Below are 20,240 nucleotides of genomic sequence, written 5' to 3'. Positions count from 1 at the left end.
CTAGATATAATAGGTAATCCAGATATAACAGGTAATCTAGATATAATAGGTAATCTAGATATCGCAGGTAATCCAGATATGAGAGGTAATCTAGATATAAAAGGTAATCTAGATATGAGAAGTAATCTAGATATAGCAGGTGATCTAGATATAGCAGGTAATCTAGATATAGCAGGTATTCTAGATATGACAGGTAATCTAGACATGATAGGTAATCTAGATATAACAGGTAATCTAGATATAACAGGTAATCCAGAAATGACTGGTAATCTAGATATGAGAGGTAATCTAGATATAACAGGTGATCTAAGTGGGTCTATAACACATCTTGAAATAACAGCTAATTCATCCAGATATATACAGCTTAAACAGGTAATCAAATTAGGTCTAACACAAATCAATCTGTAACAGGTAATTTAAGTAGGTCATTCACATATCCAGCTGTAACAGGTAATCTAACTAGGTCAACCATACAATATGTCGTGCACCTCAGCAGAGGGTAGCCTACTTACTTTTGGGATGATGTGCAATATGGGGGAGCTGTTGAGAAAATTGTGACATTTTAGTCCAAGCTAAGTCCAAGACATGAATATTTTTAATGTTTGTTTTGACCAACCCACGTTTCTCTATTCGAGTGATGTAACTTATCTAAAAAAATAAATGTTCTAGTGATGTAACTTATCTAAAAAAATAAATGTTCTAGTGATGTAACTTATATAAAAAATAAATGTTCTACTGATGTAACTTATCTAAAAAATAAATGTTCTAGTGATGTAACTTATCTAAAAAATAAATGTTCTAGTGATGTAACTTATCTAAAAAAATAAATGTTCTACTGATGTAACTTATCAAAAAAATAAATGTTCTACTGATGTAACTTATCTAAAAAATAAATGTTCTGGTGATGTAACTTATTAAAAAAATAAATGTTCTAGTGATGTAACTTATATAAAAAATAAAAGTTCTAGTGATGTAACTTATCTAAAAAATAAATGTTCTAGTGATGTAACTTATCTAAAAAATAAATGTTCTAGTGATGTAACTTATCTAAAAAATAAATGTTCTAGTGATGTAACTTATCTAAAAAATAAATGTTCTAGTGATGTAACTTATCTAAAAAATAAATGTTATACTGATGTAACTTATCTAAAAAATAAATATTCTAGTGATGTAACTTACACAAAAAATAAATGTTCTAGTGATGTAACTTATCTAAAAAAATAAATGTTCTAGTGATGTAACTTATCTAAAAAATAAATGTTCTAGTGATGTAACTTATCTAAAAAATAAATGTTCTAGTGATGTAACTTATCTAAAAAATAAATGTTCTAGTGATGTAACTTATCTAAAAAAATAAATGTTCTACTGATGTAACTTATCAAAAAAATAAATGTTCTACTGATGTAACTTATCTAAAAAATAAATGTTCTGGTGATGTAACTTATTAAAAAAATAAATGTTCTAGTGATGTAACTTATATAAAAAATAAAAGTTCTAGTGATGTAACTTATCTAAAAAATAAATGTTCTAGTGATGTAACTTATCTAAAAAATAAATGTTCTAGTGATGTAACTTATCTAAAAAATAAATGTTCTAGTGATGTAACTTATCTAAAAAATAAATGTTCTAGTGATGTAACTTATCTAAAAAATAAATGTTCTAGTGATGTAACTTATCTAAAAAATAAATGTTATACTGATGTAACTTATCTAAAAAATAAATATTCTAGTGATGTAACTTACACAAAAAATAAATGTTCTAGTGATGTAACTTATCTAAAAAAATAAATGTTCTAGTGATGTAACTTATCTAAAAAATAAATGTTCTAGTGATGTAACTTATCTAAAAAATAAATGTTCTAGTGATGTAACTTATCTAAAAAAATAAATGTTCTAGTGATGTAACTTATCTAAAAAATAAATGTTCTAGTGATGTAACTTATCTAAAAAATAAATGTTATACTGATGTAACTTATCTAAAAAATAAATGTTCTAGTGATGTAACTTACACAAAAAATAAATGTTCTAGTGATGTAACTTATCTAAAAAATAAATGTTCTACTGATGTAACTTATCTAAAAAATAATTTTGTCCAGTGACAACAGTAGGGTGTGAGGACAAGGACAAGGGTTGCGCAGGTTGGGCCAAGCACGGCTTCTGTGACAGCAACCCCCGGTACAACCTGGTTTACTGTAAAAAATCATGCAACAGCTGCAACGGTAATTTGCTTTTATATTATTATTCTTTGTACACATTTAATTCATACCTTGATATTTAAATATAAACATGAAACAATTCAGACTGGAGTCAAGTTTCTTTGATATTAACTTTAAAAATGAAGTTTAATTTGTTTTAATAAAATGACTTTATCTATATTGCTCAATATTTAATCCAAGGTTACATTTTATTTTCTTATTCTGCATCTGTCAAGATTTTGTTTAATTTCAAAACTCCCTTGCGTACAATATGAAATCTATTAATTAAACCAGGGGTCTCCAAACTTTTCAGTCCGAGGGCCGCATTAACTATCAAATTTCAGTTCGGGGGCCAGTTTCTTCCAGACATGTCTTTGATTTTTTTGGGTAGAGTTCCTCAGCCATCACCAACAAACGTTTTTTCCGTGGACAAAAAGATCTCCGCGGGCCGGATGAGAGGACATCGCGGGCCGCATTCGGCCCGCGGGCCGTAGTTTGGAGACCCCTGAATTAGACAAAGAAGAAGTACTGATTTTAGACAGAAATTAGTGAATTATCATTAATCTACATATTGTATGGTGAAAATCCCTTTTATGCAACGTCTACTTATAAATAATTTTGGCCAGTATTATCCAGTTATATTTTAGCACTATAACCTTAATTTAACAAAAGAGTTAGACATTTTAACCAAATTAAAATTATAATTTTCATTCGTCAGGTTGTCGAGACGCCGAGTTCTTATGCTCAGTGTGGGCAAAGGATGGCCACTGTTTAAAAAACCCAAGCTACATGTTAAGGCATTGTCAGAAGTCATGTACCTCATGCCAAGCGTAAAGTCTCTTTGTTCATTGAGCACATATCTATGATGCCAACAGCACTTAGCACCCTTATAATAGCCATCAAGTACATATCTATGATGCCAACAGCACTTAGCACCCTTATAATAGCCTTCATACTCCACACTGTATAGAGTTATCTCACTTTTCTCCTAATTATAAAAGTAGGTGCTATATATTGGGATTACCTACTGCAGTGGTGATAGTAATACAGTTAGAAAAATTTATGAAATGCGAGATAATATCTAGGATTACTACAAGAAGAGTATTCATAATTCTGATATGGTAGATTGACATATTCTAACTATGTTGGATAGATAATACTATTCCTTTTCTAATAGTAATTATCATATGAAGCACTGATATAATTAAACGTAAGATAATCATTTTAGAGGTTTAACTTGCTATTAAGATGGGGATGACATTTTGGACTTAAACCAGTACACACACATTTATTTAAACAATTAAAAATATTAATGTTTTATATGATTATTTTTTTTAATGGAAATTTATTTCAAATGTTAATGTTTTACAGTCTTTCATTCGTTTATTTACCTTTCCTCCTCAAAAAATTCTTATATGTTATTTGGACAACAAGATCTACAAGCATGTAGGTCTACATAATTACATTATTTTATGCACGGAAAAGAGAAAAATCACATATTTTTCTAATTGAAAATATATCTTTGATTAGTAAAGAAACATGTTTATAATATTGTCAATAGATTTTAAAAAAATAAAATAGATATACTTTACATTTTTCGATTCTGCATGTTTTATTGACTGTAAGAATGTGCTCTGCCTGCTTTATGTAATATGCTCCATTCATAATTATAATTTAAACTGTCATTTTCATTTAGAAATTTAAGATAATTATTCTGGTATAACTCAAACACAAATAAATCAAAAATATGTTTTTTGGTTTTAAGCAACATACTTTGACCTGGGATATAAAAAATCAAAATGAATCTATTCTAGATCTACATGTCATTTCTTGCACATGAGCAACATTTAATATTTAATCAATTATTTATTTAATTGTTTATTTAAGGATATTCAGCTTTTTATTTAAACATCTATTATTCTGATGTTTCTCCCTGCACTTTTTTCTTGCCAAGGCATCAATTTTCTGTTTAAAAATATCTGGCAACAATATTCACTTCTATAAATAATGCATTAATACTACAAGCACCTACTGGATTAATAATAAATTAAGGGACCCAATATATATATTTTATTTAAACCGGCACTTCTGTCTTTAAAAAGTCTAAATTATAAATTATGGAGAATTTCATTCTTTTATACTTATACTTTACTTCTATTTTTTAAAAAGTATTGTTAATTAATAATTATAAATTATAAATAATTAGATTTAGATAATAATTTAGAATTTAGGCCTATTAATATAAAGTATATTTTATTATTATTAAGACTAGATCTTGTTACTAAATATAATTATTACATACTGATGCTACTAAACAAGGGAAGTAAAAATGAGAATACGTTCTAACGACCATTTTAATATTCTACTGGAATCTAGATTTAAATTTAGTTGCATTTTGCAGAGTAACCCCTTTCATAAATAAATATTAAATATTTTAGGTCTGCTGACACCGAAATGCTAAAACCGGAGGAGAACGCAACAACAAAAACGATGACGTCATTTCTGCTTGTTTTATTTACATTCTTGTTAGCTTTATAGATGACGTTAATTAAACATAGTTTTTATAATAATGTAGAACAAGATTATGTTTTTAAAAACAATATGTAATTCTCCTATTAAAATTATTATATGCAAATCTTTCTTTAAACATAATTACATTGCCATTCCTGGAAATCGCTCAATAGGTGATAGAAAACTACAAATCTAATATACAACTTATAGTCACTTTATAGGCCCTTAGGAAATTTTGTCAGCGTAAGTGAAACTACTGAAGTCATGGTGTTCACACATAGATATACAGAGAAAAAATTGCAAAACTAAACTTTTACATACTCAGGAAGGTATACCGCAAACGTCCAGCTTTGTAATAAATTCTATTTTTCACGCGATTACAATACTTCCTCAAGACTGAAGGCCTATATGAGAAAGTAAAAAAAAAGTCGTAAAATGCGAACTAACTCAAAAAGTTCCGTTTAAAACAGTTGTTTTCAAAAAGTGTGACGCAGTAGCGTAGCGATTGGGGGTGTGGGGGGGGGGGGGGGGGGTGTGTGGGTGGGTGGGGGGGGGGACATATGTCCCCGGGCGCCGACCTTAGGGGGCGCCTAAATGGGTTGGAAAAATAAATTGAAAGGTTGAGGGGGTGCAAATTGAAAGTTTGAGGGGGGGGGGGGGGGGGGGTGCAAATCGAAAGTTTGAGGGGGAGGGGTTGCAAATCGAAATCTTGAAGGGGGGGGGGGGTGCAAATCGAAAAGTTTGTCCCCGGGCGTCGGAAGGGTCGCTACGCCTCTGGTGTGACGTAGCTTTCTCAGCGCCCACTGGTTCCGTCACACATCGTCACAAAAGTCTGGCCCCTCCCCCCACGGAGTGTGATATGGTCTATAGAAAGCGTGTACGGATTCAGATATCCTCAATTAAAGATTGAAAACAACTTAATTTCTAAACAAAGGTGTAGAGGGGTCGTCCATAAATGACGTCACACTCATGGGGGGTGGATCAGTAATTTTGTGACGATGCGTTATGAGGGGTAAAGGGATGTTCAGATAGTGTGACGTCACACTTTTGCATTTAAAAAAAAGTAATGTTAGAAAATAAATTTTAGCCTTTAATTCACGTTGATCGAATAAATTGTAACAGAAAGCGATTCACATACTCTATTTTGACCGAGCTTAGTCAATATTTTAGGGCGAGGTCAAAATCTTCAACAAAAAAAAAACGTGACGTCATTTATAGACAAAGGGAGGGGTTAAGGGAAAGCTTACTTCAAATGACCACTGCATTACATAACATTTCTCTAAATCTGCGTTTTAAGAAAGTCTTGAAATTTCGTGGATAGACGAGGTAATTCTACTTCTACCACTTAAAAATAATCGTAATAGTTGCTTAAATTCACCTTTAAAAATTCATCACTTTTTAAATCCAAATTCGAGACTGTCGTGACAGTCCCCCCCCCCCCTACCAATTTTCCATCGTGACGCCACAAATTTGTATAGTCACTTATAGACGAGCCTATGTTTGCTGTAAATACTAAAGTTGTATGACCAATAGTTGTTTTATTTACTTCATCATATTATTTCAGTTCATTTATTGTAAACAAATATATCGCTTCATTTTGTTTTGTTGTGTGTTTAAAAAAAATACAGTTTGTTAGCGCTGGCATCAGGGTTTCTTTCAGTCTTCTCTTTATTCCCCCCCCTCCCCCCCCCCCCCACGGATGAGATATAACCTTTACAGAAAATATATAGTTTTACTCCACCCCCGGAATATTTAATTCACCACCCCCCCCCCCTAAATTTTCAAGTTCACCCCTATTGAATTATAATTTTTTTTATAGAAAATATATACTTTTACCAATGTTCGCTTCAAGGGAAAATCCCCCCCCCCCCCCACCCACGAAATTTTAAAGTCTCCCCCCCCCTCCTTAGAAAAAGTCTGAAAGAAACAATGGCTGGCATTAATACAAAATCCTTTGTTTATATTGTTTCCCTATTTTCGTATCCTACTTTTATATCCAATGTTAAGGAGTATTCCGAAGTACATTGAACCACACTTAAATTTTAAAAAATCAAATACACTTACTGGATGTCTACCATCAGACATCCAGTCGTCTTCATACAAAAATACAAATACAATAAATCAGTGGCGTAGCGAGGTCGGGTGTCACCCGGTGCGGCACTTAATGGTGTCACCCCCCCTCCCCAGAGGCGTAGCGACCCTTCCCGGGAATAAACTTTCAAATTTTCGATTTGCACCCCCCCCCCCCCAAACTTTCGATTTGCACCCCCCCTTCAAACTTTCGATTTGCAACCCCCCCCCCTCAAGTTCTCTATATATTTTGCTCTTTTTTGCCTTGGTGTCACCCCCCTAAATGGTGTCACCCGGTGCGGTCCGCACCCCCCCGCCCCCCCCTCTCTACGCCTCTGCAATAAATACACATAAAACTTAAATTTAAATTTAAAATACGGCATTATAATGTATATTAAAATGTTATTACTTTATTTAGATTACTTGCTCTATTTAAGGACATCTTTGTTTTTTAGTTGTACATGTTTTTTTATTATTTTAAAATATACAAAAAAATAAAAAAAGTTTTAATGAACTTAAACAACTGAATTTTTGTTTCGAGTAATTAATTGGTTGTTCAGGTCTTGAATTATAGGGTAAAGGAGCACGATTTTTATTTATTTATTAAATGGTAATTCAAATTCTATACCAGACGGTACTTAATCAAATGGTACTATCAATAGTACTCCAAATGCTATTTCAAATGGTACTTCAAATGATACTTCAAGTGACACTTTAAATGTTACTTCAAATGGTACTTCAATCGGCACTCAAATGGTACTTCAATCGGCACTCAAATGGTACTCAAATGGTACTTCAAACGGCACTCAAATGGTACTCAAATGGTACTTCAAACGGCACTCAAATGGTACTCAAATGGTACTTCAAATGGTACTTCAAATGGTACTTCAAATGATACTTCAAATGGTACTTCAAATGGTACTCAAATGGTACTCAAATGGTACTCAAATGGTACTCAAATGGTACTTCAAATGGTACTCAAATGGTACTCAAATGGTACTTCAAATGGTATTTCAAATGGTATTTCAAATGGTACTTCAAATGGTACTTCAAATGGTACTCAAATGGTACTTCAAATGGTACTTCAAATGGTACTCAAATGGTACTCAAATGGTACTTCAAATGGTATTTCAAATGGTACTCAAATGGTACTTCAAATGGTACTTCAAATTGTATTTCAAAAGATACCTCGTCTCGAAAGCGGCGCAAATGTTTAAAAAAAAAAACAACTATAAAATTAAAACAGTTGCTATAAATAATGTATACACACACACACACCTTTGCGCCACACGAACACACATATAACCCTAACCCTAACCCATACACACATAAGCTTCCATAAACACAGACACACATTCTCATACATACAGAAACAGCCTACCATCCACCACACAGACCAGAGGCCTAGCGATTGGGGGGGGGGGGGGGGCAGGGGGGGGGGGGACATATGTCCCCGGGCGCCGACCTTAGGGGACGCCAAAATGGGTTGGAAAAAGTAATCGAAAGTTTGAGTGGGGGTGCAAATCAAAAGTTTGAGGGGGGGGGGTGCAAATCGAAAGTTTGTCCCCGGGCGCCAGGAAGGGTCGCTACGCCTCTGACACATACAAGTAACCTACCAACCCCCCTCCCCCACTTAAAGTATATAAAAGATGTTTAAGCATGCCAATAGCCCCCCCCCCCCTCCCATTGATATTGTCTGAGACTTATTGTGTGGCTTGTTAATGGCCTTAATGGTATCAATAGTATGGATGTTGATTGTGATAATGATGACTAGGCTAGTGATGTTAAAGACGGTACAGATGTTGATTAGGAATATGATGTTAATCACTATGTTTTATATTAGGGTTAGTCATTGATGCAGAAGTAGATAATGCTAGCGATTTTAAAGACGACAGTGGCAATGAAACAACGCAAATCTCGGGGTTTAAAAAAATCTCGTCGCTTTGCGAACGCGTGCCCAATCAGAACGTGAATCGGTCGATACCACGTCACACACTCGCGGTAAAACTGTTCTCATCAGCCTCTAGCCGCTCAAGGGAGACAATGCAACCGGAAGTCGTTTCAGAGTTGTCCGCAAGCCCGATTCAAAGCTTCGCCAAAGTTTCCGTTTAACGTCTCTTTCGACAAACGAGATGTCCAATTTCTTATACACATTAGAGATAGAAGCGACGACAGCTAGCCTAGGGCGGAGAGAAATAATGGATTTAAAGAAATTATACTTCTATTGTTAGTTTGTATTCAAGAAAGAACATGGATTATATACGTCTGTTAAATTATTAACCAGAAGTTCAGCATTATTTTGCATTCCATTTTTTCTTGATATTTGTACAGGCTGGGATAAAGTGTTTATTTTGAAAAAAAAAACCAACTATGTGAAAATATTTTAGAAAGTGTCATGGAGTATTCACAGGTCTCTGTGAAGATACCTCGAGGTACGTACAGCTTCAGATAACGATCTAGTGTACGTCTATCTCTATTACAATGGTGTAACGGCTGGGGTAGACGTCTTAAGCCAGCCGCACAGCTACTGGTTAAAGAGTCAAGGGATTCTCACACCATACTGACATAGCCTCTTCCACACCATGGTTCTACCACCTTGTTTTGATGTGAAGGGTCAGTTCTTTTGTCGGCGACTCCAACTTACATTTGCGAATAAACTTGCACTTACTGAAATTTTGTAAGTCATGGCAGAAAAATATACGGGAATGTCAAGAAATGTGTTCTTTTGTGTTTCGTTCGTAATGCTCTACGTAACTTACAAATGCGGCTCAGTTCTCATGAGCGGGTTTACGTTTCCCAATATGGCTGGTAAAGTGTATGCTAAACCTGGGGACATCAACATCGGCGTCTTCGTCATGGCAACCGAGTCGGAGTCTGGGAGCACGTGCAGTGAGCAGATCCAGACAGGCTCGACGGCGTTAGAGTTCTCGGAATCCGTGGCGTTTGCGGTGGAGGAGGTAAATAAACGCGAGGATCTGCTGCCGAATGTTACTTTGGGGTTTTACGCTGTCGACGACTGCGCTCTTCCCGCGATGTCGTTGGCGCAGTCGCTGTCGTTTTTACCACGTTCTGATGAAAGCTGTGTGAAAAAGACGTACGGAAACACGACTTGTGTAAGGGAGGATGTTGTTGTTTATCCCGTGTTTGGAGTTCTGGCCCCTATCTACAGTGTAACCGCCGCCCCCGTGTCTTTTCTCTACCGCGTTGCCAAAACGTCAATCGTTGCATCCTCCGCGTCTTCGGACGAGTTCAGCGATAAAAAAATTCATCCTTACTTTTTTAGAGTGATCGGCCCTGATAAGTTTCAAGTCGAGGCTATGCTCCACTTTATAGCCGATAATGGTTGGAGTTACGTGTCCGTGGTTTACATTGAAGGAACGTACGGCGAACGAGCGTTGGACAATATAAAATCTTTGGTCAAAAACTATCATATTTGTCTGGCCACTTGGAGCCGAGTTCAAAACAATGACGACACCGACGCTGTTGCGCAGAATCTTCTACGCCACAACAAATCGCGGGTTGTTATAGCTTTCATGGACGAGGAACCATTTGCTAGGCTTGTGGTTTCAGTCGAGAAGTTGAAGGCTACTGGGTATTTTATTTGGATAGCCAGTGACTCCATAGCGAACTCAGCAGTCGAAACTTTATATTCAATTAAAGATTTGCTAATTGGTTCGTTTCTTTTTTCCTTCTACGCGCCACTTGTTCCTGAATTTTACTCCTACATCAAACAACAAAATATTTTAGAGTCCACGAACCCCTGGTTCAAACCGAACTGGGAAAGTTTAAACAATTGTACGTTTGAAGCGGGCACGTGCGACCCAGTTATTAATACTCTGAGCATGTCTAAACTGGATTTTCAAACCCTGGCCACATTTCAGATGGACGCGGTTCTTGCGTTTGCGCACGCCGCACATAAACTTATTTCCGGTTTGTGCCCGAATGTAACCGGAAGTAAAGCACGTGACTGCGTAAAGCGCGAGCTCTTATATCATTACCTGCGAAACTTGTCGTTTACAGGTTACAGCGGGCAGGTCCAGTTTGACATCAACGGGGATTCCGTCGGCAGGTATGTCATCCACCAAGTCTCCAACGAGACGGTTCGAATCCCATCCGTATACGAAGATCTTAAAGCGGAATCGCAGAAAGGAATTGGAAAAAGAGAAGTCGCTTTCTACGACAAAGCTTCTGGGAATTTAACCTACATTGGTGCTATATCTTGGAGCCATGTTAAGGATTTAAACATGACGTCTGGGTTTAGTCACGTGGTGTCGATGTCTCGACCTGTGTCGGTGTGTAGCGTGCCGTGTGTAGCAGGCGAGTACCGGATCCAGAAAGTTCCAGTCTGCTGCTGGGATTGCTGGCTGTGTCGGGATAACCAGAGAATAGCCAGTGAGGGGTGCCAGGATTGTCTAGACTTCACCTGGCCCGACCCAGACGCCAACTACACCACCTGCACCCCCATCCCCCTCACCCACCTCGACACCTCCAGCGTGGTCTCAGTTCTCCAGATTATCTTCGCCGTGTTGGCCGTTTTTCTGACGCTTTCCATCGCCGCGTCGTACGTCCACCTGCGTCACAGCCGCGTCATCAAAGCAGCCAGCAAAGAGCTCAGCCATATTCAGATCCTGGCAATACTCATCGGTTACGTCACGGTCATCTGTTTCCAGACGTACCCAACACACCAGATGTGTAGTGTGTTGTACTTCATGTTCTGTCTAAGTTTCGCCGCACTGTATTCCTCGTTGCTGATCAAAGTCGTGCGTATCTATCGTATCTTCAAAAACAGATCGAATATTGGGCCGAGATTCATCAGCCCTACGTCACAGGTCATGATGACACTGGGCCTGGTGCTTATACAGGTAGTTAAGTATACATCTTACTTATACAGGTAGTTATGTCTACATCTTATTTATACAGGTAGTTAAGTATACATCTGACTTATACAGGTAGTTATGTATACATCTTATTTATACAGGTAGTTAAGTATACATCTGATCTATACAGGTAGTTAAGTATACATCTGACTTATACAGGTAGTTAAGTATACATCTTACTTATACAGGTAGTTGAGTATACATCTTACTTATACAGGTAGTTAAGTATACATCTGACCTATACAGGTAGTTAAGTATACATCTGACTTATACAGGTAGTTATGTATACATCTTACTTATACAGGTAGTTATGTCTACATCTTACTTATACAGGTAGTTAAGTATACATCTGACTTATACAGGTAGTTATGTATACATCTTATTTATACAGGTAGTTAAGTATACATCTGACCTATACAGGTAGTTAAGTATACATCTGACTTATACAGGTAGTTAAGTATACATCTGACTTATACAGGTAGTTAAGTATACATCTTACTTATACAGGTAGTTAAGTATACATCTGACTTATACAGGTAGTTAAGTATACATCTTACTTATACAGGTAGTTAAGTATACATCTTACTTATACAGGTAGTTATGTCTACATCTTATTTATACAGGTAGTTATGTCTACATCTTACTTCTTTCTTCTTCTTCTTCGTTCTTAATTATTAGTGTTGAAGGGGATCGAGATTTATCTGCCAGTGGGTTTGAACTCGAGACTTTTTTTTTCGAATTTATCAACCATGAGCTTTTTGCCGACTCGACCACGCCTCCAACACAATTAAGCGTTACGTGTCAACTGGTTATGCGCCATTGAGGCCATTGACTCCGATTTCAGCCTGCTTTTCTTTTTGGATTTGCTTCCATAGCCTTTGTCCAACCAAGAACAAACTACAAGGCAGCAGTTGTTTAATTTTGGAGTTGTCTCTCCTAGAAGATTGGCTGTCCCCAGCTATCGAGCCTCATCTGCCCGAGGGTTCGAACTCGAGACTTTTCGGTTTAGCAACCATGAGCTTTACCGACTCGACCACGCCGACCCTACATCTTACTTATACAGGTAGTTATGTCTACATCTTACTTATACAGGTAGTTAAGTCTACATCTTACTTATAAATGTAGTTATATCTACATCATTTAAAGATTTATCCGTTTTATAAATTATGTAATGATTAACTCACCCTAGCACTTACGTAATGATGAAAATGACCCAAGCACCTATACACATATTTTTGTCTACATCTTTTAAACGTTAATCAGTTTCATAAGTTATGTAATGATGAAAATGACCTTAACACCTATACACATATTTTTGTCTACATCTTTTAAACGTTAATCAGTTTCATAAGTTATGTAATGATGAAACTGACCTTAGCACTTATACACATATTTTTGTCTACATCTTTTAAACGTTAATCAGTTTCATAAGTTTTGTAATGATAAAACTGACCCGAGAAACAATTCTTGTACTATTATTTATTCAAGTGTAGGCTATATATCTTTTAAAGATTCATCAGCATTGATGCATTGATTGCATTATGCATTGATGAAACTGGCCCTAGTACCTAAACTGGTACTTATACAAGCCAGCATTATCCACATCTTCTACGATTTATTAACCCCCATGAGACACATTTTGTACATTTTCTTTTAGATCAGTTGTTCTTAACCTGGGTTCGATCGAACCCCAGGCGTACGAGGAGTCAGTCTCAAAGGTTCGGCGAAGGTCAAGACTGGCTAACTCATAAGATTCAAGGTCGGATTTTGTCAGTGTGGACGATATAAAAGTATTAAGAAGTGTTCAGTGAATGCGCATAAGACACTGGTGGGGTTCGGTACCTCCAACACTGGTCACTGTTTTAGAATCTTGACTAAAATTTCGAAAGATTATAATACTAACTGACAGCAACTTAACAACTTTAACATTAATTAACGGAGTGAATAGCTCGTTACAATACACATTTGTCAGAACAGTACAAATAAATAAAACGTGTATTAATAACCTTTGTAATAATGCGCTTTTTAAATGAACTTAAATGAAAAGTAAACATCAGTTTTCTTTAGCTTAAGCATTGGTAACTTTCGATATCTGTTCAATATATGTTCTAACACATTTTTTTTCAGTATATTTTAACACTAGAAAGTTTTCAAAATAATGGATAGTTTTATTATTATAGTTTTAGTAAAATTCCATTTATGACCTGGCGGGCCCAGGGGTAGGTGAAGTAGAGATCACCTGTTTTTGTGACCTCGACATATGAAGGAACCGTGTGGTCAGCACTATGCCCAGCCGTATTTACTTTCCCTAACGTGAGTCAGGCACCCATTAGAGCTGGATGGACTCAGGGACTAGGTGGAGTAGAGTCAGGGACTAGGTGGAGTAGAGTCAGGGACTAGGTGGAGTAGACTCAGGGACACGCTACAACTCTAGCAAGGGATTCGAACTCGAGACTTTTGGTTAGCAGACGAACGCTTTATAATTTGATTAGACAACGCCGTATGAAAAATGTACTTCAAAGCTAAAGCAAACAACAGCGTTTGATAACAACTCAGGAAGAAAGATTACCAACGCTACAGAATCTATTTGAAAAAAAAATAACTATGGGATATATGAATAATAAAATCTAAATACCGGGCTCTAGTCCTAATACAAGGACTATATAACCAAGTTTTAAATATGAGGATTTTGATATCATACACTTCAATACACACAATTCAAAGTATTAGGGTCCCTTTGAAAACTATATGGAAATCAATACAATAATTTATTTTTAGTTTTTTTTTAATCCGCCAATACAATCGACACGGGAAGATTAAAGCCGTGTTTTCTTTAGCGAGTAAAATTAGCCATTAACAGTTGTATTGTTGGATGGGATTTCTTCCAACACTATTATGTGCCAACCGGTTATGCGGGCGTTGAACTCTTTGGATTTGCTTCCATAGCTTTGTCCAAGAACAACCTACACGGCAGCAGTTGTTTGATTTCGGAGTTGTCTCTCCTAGATGGGTTGCTGTTCCTAGCTATCGAGGGTTCGAACTCGGAACTTTTCGGTTAAGAAACCAAGTGCTTTACCGACTGAACCACGCTGAGCCCTGATACTTCTCTGACCGTTTATGATGTAGATTCTTGTTGTAATGTACATCTAGTGTAGCAATTTGGCAGATGTTCAATTGCCTATACGGCGCATAAATTGACATGTAATTCTCAATTGTATTGTAGGAAATTCCTACCGAAATTGCAATTGAGAACGAAGAAGAAGAAGAAGAAGAAGAAGAAGAAGAAAGATATTATAGGCTAAATGTCACTGGATCAACACTGCTTGTGTTTTCTAAAAGATGGGTTAGGTTAAGTCTATTGCGTGACAGTAAAAATGCAATATAAAGGAGAAAATAAACCAAATAGATAATAATAGTGATCCACTCTTTTCTTTATAGTAATTTAAATAGTAGTGTAGTATAATATGTTTAAAGATAATCATTTATTTTCTCCTTTTCGTTGCATTATTACATTAAAGATTGTTATTAAAACGTTTTTTATATTATTTTTAAAATAGATTTTTAATTATATAAACTTTTAAAAGTAGAATAGAATCTCATACAAAAAAGAATTGGTATAATATTGCGGAATATTATTACTTTATATATTCAAATGAGTTTTTTGAGAAATCGGAAATAGCGTAAAGTAATACTTCCGATCAGCGCAAATTACTCAAAATTTGACAGAATGTAGAGAATTAGATTTTTTACTTACATGTAAAATTTCGTCTTTTTCTCAAACAGTACTCAAGTTATAGGCTTTTGAAATGGCAAAAGTAGAATAAGTTCCACTTCCGGTTACCGGAAATCGCTGAAAAAGATGATATAGAACTACAAATTTGATATAATACTTATATATGAAATTTGATCAACCTAACTGTAACAGTACTCAAGTTATCGTGTTCACAGACACACAGACACACACAAACACACACAGAAACACACACACACGGACATACGGACAAAATTGCAAAAGTTTTTCCGACTGAGGGAGGTGTAATACGTCGTAATTTGTGAAAATCTCGATTTCGATTTTCTTTGCACGATTACACTACACTACTTATACGAGAAATTAAAAAAAACAACTTTACCCACAAAAAAAAAAACGGTTTTTGTAATTGTAGAGGAAAAAGAACTCGGCCTCCACTACGGTTTTTAAAAAAAAATGTTCAAAATAAAAATTTATTTCGTGACAAAATGTTCACTACGGTTTATAATGATACTTCCCCCCCCCCCCCCCCAGCAAGAAAGCTATAACCCTAGGCATAGATAACCTTTGCGTAGCTTATCTATAAATCCGGCACCGAATAAGTGTAATAAGGACAACGGAACCGCAACAAAAATGAAACTTCCGGTAGGGATATGTGGTTTACACACACAACGTAAATTTAGTTACAACGATTTCCGATATGTTTACAGTCTACATCCAGACCTTACTGAAATAGCGGTAGATGTTTAACATATCGATACCACATACCTGTGACCTTTGATCCTTGGATACGTGCAAACAGAGAGTACAAACATAAAAATTATACATCGTTTACTAAGGTTAGAGATAATTCAAGATACGGTTTAAGTTAGGTGAGGGTCAGGTCGGTATGACGTGTTTGTAAAAAAAAAAATTGCTCTCTTGGTCATAACTTCAAGTGGTATGTTCGGTACCCGGATTTTAGACCGGAGTATGTCCATGAGTCCATCTAAATCTGACGGACACCTGACAACAAAAAGTAAAGACGTCTGGGCATAGAACTGACCACACAATCCCTTCATTTGATAAGGTCACAGAAACTTGAAAGCTCAGTGGCGTCGCTATGTAGGGTGTCACTGGTGCTGCACTTCGTGGTGTCACCCCCCTGCCTGAAGAAACAAAGTATATATATATATATATAAATATATATAAATAAATAAATAAATATATATATATATATATATATATATATATATATATATATATATATATATATATATATATATATATATATTTATATATATATGCCTACATAAGCCTATAATTTAAATATATACCACATTCGCGTACATGTATGTTTATAAGCTTTAATGACTGCAGACGTAATAGTAACGACGTTTATCTTTAATCTGTTAATAGCATTGTTTTCTCTAAAGTTAGCACGTTTTCGTCATGGTGTCTCACCTCCCCCTTGGAATAATTGTCGATTTGTAGGCCTACTTAAAAAACCGTTTTAATTATTCATTAATGGAACTGTTACTGGCAAAAAAAAACCCCATTATTCTTCTGTACATTTTGCATTTTTTTTGCCTTGGTGTCACCCCTCTAAATGGTGTCACCCGGTGCGATCCGCACCACCCGTCCCGCTCTCGCTACGCCTCTGGTAAAGCTTTAATCTGTCCGATTGACTGTTAAGATAATAAAAAATTAATCAAAGTTTATAATAAAAAGCTTTTATTCAAGCAAGAAAAAAAGGATAAAATGCAATTATTTTCTTGAAATGTAACAACGCATAGTTATTTGCATAACTAAAAGGAAAGCGTGGGTGGGTATGTTATGTATTGAAAACGTTTGGGAATAGGAAGGGATTATGGGGTAGGGAAAACTAGAAGGGACTGCTGGGAACACTGGAGTATGGGAAATTGAAGGATCGGAGGGTGGGATGATGGGAGGGTGGGATGATAGGAGGGTGGGAGGGTGGGGTGATGGGTGGGTGGGATGATGGGGTGATGGGGTGATTAGAGGATAGGAGGGTGGGATGATAGGAGGGTGGGAGGGTGGGGTGATGGGTGGGTGGGATGATGGGAGGGTGGGATGATGGGAGGGTGGGATGATGGGATGATGGGAGGGTGGGAGGGTGGGATGATGGGTAGGTGGGTGGGGTGATGGGTGGGTGGGATGATGGGATGATGGGAGGGTGGGAGGGTGGGAAGATGGGTGGGTGGGATGATGGGTGGGTGGGATGATGGGAGGGTGGGATGATGGGAGGGTGGGTGGGTGGGAGGGTGGGAGGGTGGGATCATGGGAGGAAGGGATGATGAATTTTTTAAAGCCGTATTGATGAAATACGATTGAGAGATGCGTTAAATTTGGAGGTGTTGAGGTGAGGTGGTGTTGAAAAATGCATACCAAACTTTCATAACATAGAACTGATCAAGCTGCCCCCGCGAGAAAAAATACCCGAAAGAAACTCTAAGCCATATCCATAATTTTCTTCTCTTATATAGACCCTTCCATCAAAACAGATTAGCTACTAATCCCTTGCCAGCTTAATCCTAAGCTGCTCACACGGTTGCTTGTCAATATTCATTAAAAAATGTGTTTATACACGCCCCCTCCCCCCCCCCCCCCGTTGGTCGATGACGAACATACCCAATTACCTTTCATCTTCTAATGTTAGCTCATTATGCCTCATGTTCCCATATAAAATGCAAAAGCAAATAAATCGGCCGTTTTATTCCTTTCATCATTTTTTTTATCTCAGTTTATGCTGCTTGTTAAAATATTTGAATAAACTTAGGTTTTAAAATCTTGATAAGCTTAATGAAATGCTATTAATTTAAGATAAATTTCAATCTTACAAATGTCTTGCTTAAAGCGAATAACAACAAAAATATAAAGGCTTAGAAATGTTTAAAAAAAGACATCCGGATTTTTAAAAGATTAAAAACAAAAATCAATGTTAAGTGATGTTTGTTATTTCATTAGCGGACGATTGGGAAAACATGGAAATATTCTTAAGATGGAGATATTAAAATAATTTTAAAAAAATAATTTCATTATATTTTATTGGAGTCACAAAAGAAATATGACATTTTGTTTTTTTTATATGAAAATGTTTTGAATTTTGAATTCACCACACAAGAATAAAATACATTGTTAGAACCATGATAGATTTCGAAATATATTTTAAGCAGAAATTTAATTTAATATTTCAAGATGTGGGGGGGGGGGGGGGGGGGGAAGGGACAGTTGAAACTGTCAAGGAGAGGCTTTGAATTTCTGGGGGAGTGGGGGTGGCACAGGTTAAAAATATATCTTCTAATCAAGCGTACATTTATATACTTCGTGGTGGTGCTTTATTTTTTTGGGTGGGGGGGGGGGGGGGGGGCAGTGCCCTCACAGATATACCTGAGAGATAATCCGTCTATTATCCGTACGTCACAGATTCCTTATGAAACGCTCAGGGGATTGATAAATCTTGAACCTTGACCTTAACACCGCTCGTTAACATGACTAGTGGCTTCCGGTGTTGAATGTCAACATCGTAAAGATGACTTGATAGATGCGTCACGAGCTCATGATTCGATACGGCGGTGGGGGGTTAAGTGTGTGTATGTGTATGTGTGTGTGTGTGTGTGTTTGTGTGTGAGGGGTGGGAGAGCATGTGTCTGAAACATGTCTATAACGTTGAATAAAAGCATGAATAAAGTGCTTATAATACGTGTCTAAATCACGTGTCCAAATCACGTGTCCAAATCACGTGTCTAAATCACAAGCCTAAATCACGAGTCTAAAACATTGACTAAATCAGTGTTTCTTCCAGACTTTTTTCTCCGCGGGGGGGGGGGGGGGGGGTGCGGGGGGCACTTCAAAATTTGGTGTGGGGGGGGGGGGGTTGACTAAAATTTTCAGGGTGGAGGGGGCGGACTAAAATTTTCGGGTGGTGGGCGGACACTGTTAAAATTTATATATTTTCTAAATAAATTCCATTTCGTTCCGGGGGGGGGGGGGGGGGCGGTAGAAATACCTGGAAGAAACTCTGGTCAAAATCACGTGTCTAAGTCATGTGTCTAAATAAAGTGTCTAAATCAAGTGTCTAAATCATGCACTTCTCCCTTCCTCAGCTTGTCCTCTGTGTCTACATAACCTTGACCTACAAGCCAACGGCCAAGAAGACCCAGACCGTCCCGACGGAAAAATTCGTTGAGCTCGCCTGTGACCTGACCTTCCCTGGCCTCGTGACCTTCCTGACCTACAACCTCGTCCTTGTCTCCCTTTGTTCCGTCTTCGCCTTCAAGAGCCGGAAACTTCCGGACAACTTCAACGAGTCCCGGTTCATCTCGATGTGCGTGTCCACCACGCTGGTCATCTGGCTGGCCTTCATCCCCACCTACTTCACGGCTGGACGTGAGTACGTCCGTGTGCTGCTGCTCTCCGTCTCGCTCATCCTCAACCACACGGTGGCGCTGGTGTTTCTCTTCCTGCCCAAGGTCTACGCTGCCGTCTACCTACCCGACCAGGTCGCTCGGGTCACCGGGGTCACCACGGTTGCAAGTACTAACTAATCTATAAGAACAACAGCCTACAAGTACAAACTAATCTATAAGAACAACAGCCTGTAAGTACTAACTAATCTATAAGAACAACAGCCTGTAAGTACAAACTAATGTATAAGAACAACAGCAGAGTTTCTTCCAGGCATCTCTTCGGGGGGGCGTAGCCCCCCCCGAAAATTTTTTACCGCCCCCCCGAACGAAATGAAATTTATATAATTTATATAGAAAATATATACTTTTAACAGTGTCCGCCCCCCCGAAGAAAGTTTACCGCCCCCCCCGAAGATTTCAAGTGCCCCCCC

The 20,240-nt window shown here is 37.2% G+C and overlaps 2 protein-coding genes across 3 annotated transcripts in view; both read left to right on the top strand.

Annotated features, from left to right (window-relative positions):
- The window catches only part of LOC131927175 (zinc metalloproteinase nas-15), a 29,464-nt gene extending 24,558 nt beyond the window's left edge, over nt 1-4,906 (top strand). For both annotated transcript variants that reach the window (XM_059282895.1, XM_059282896.1), the window contains exons 17-19: nt 2,096-2,218; nt 2,913-3,024; nt 4,633-4,906. In XM_059282895.1, the coding sequence (XP_059138878.1) occupies nt 2,096-2,218; nt 2,913-3,024; nt 4,633-4,732 (335 nt within the window). In that variant the 3' untranslated portion in view covers nt 4,733-4,906. The remainder of the gene's footprint in view (nt 1-2,095; nt 2,219-2,912; nt 3,025-4,632) is intronic.
- Nucleotides 4,907-9,576: 4,670 nt separating this feature from the next.
- On the top strand, nt 9,577-19,947 carry LOC131927173 (metabotropic glutamate receptor 3-like). The gene is made up of 3 exons (XM_059282892.1): nt 9,577-11,637; nt 14,876-14,995; nt 19,507-19,947. The coding sequence occupies exons 1-3, from the start codon at nt 9,577-9,579 to the stop codon at nt 19,945-19,947; spliced, it is 2,622 nt and encodes an 873-aa protein (XP_059138875.1).
- Nucleotides 19,948-20,240: the final 293 nt, after the last annotated feature.

This window comes from Physella acuta, unplaced genomic scaffold (genome assembly GCF_028476545.2).
Source record: "Physella acuta isolate Inbredline_101_S28 unplaced genomic scaffold, ASM2847654v3 ptg001379l, whole genome shotgun sequence".
NCBI lineage: Eukaryota > Metazoa > Mollusca > Gastropoda > Physidae > Physella > Physella acuta.
Note: the sequence above shows the minus strand (reverse complement) of the source record. Positions and strands in the feature narration are given on the sequence as shown.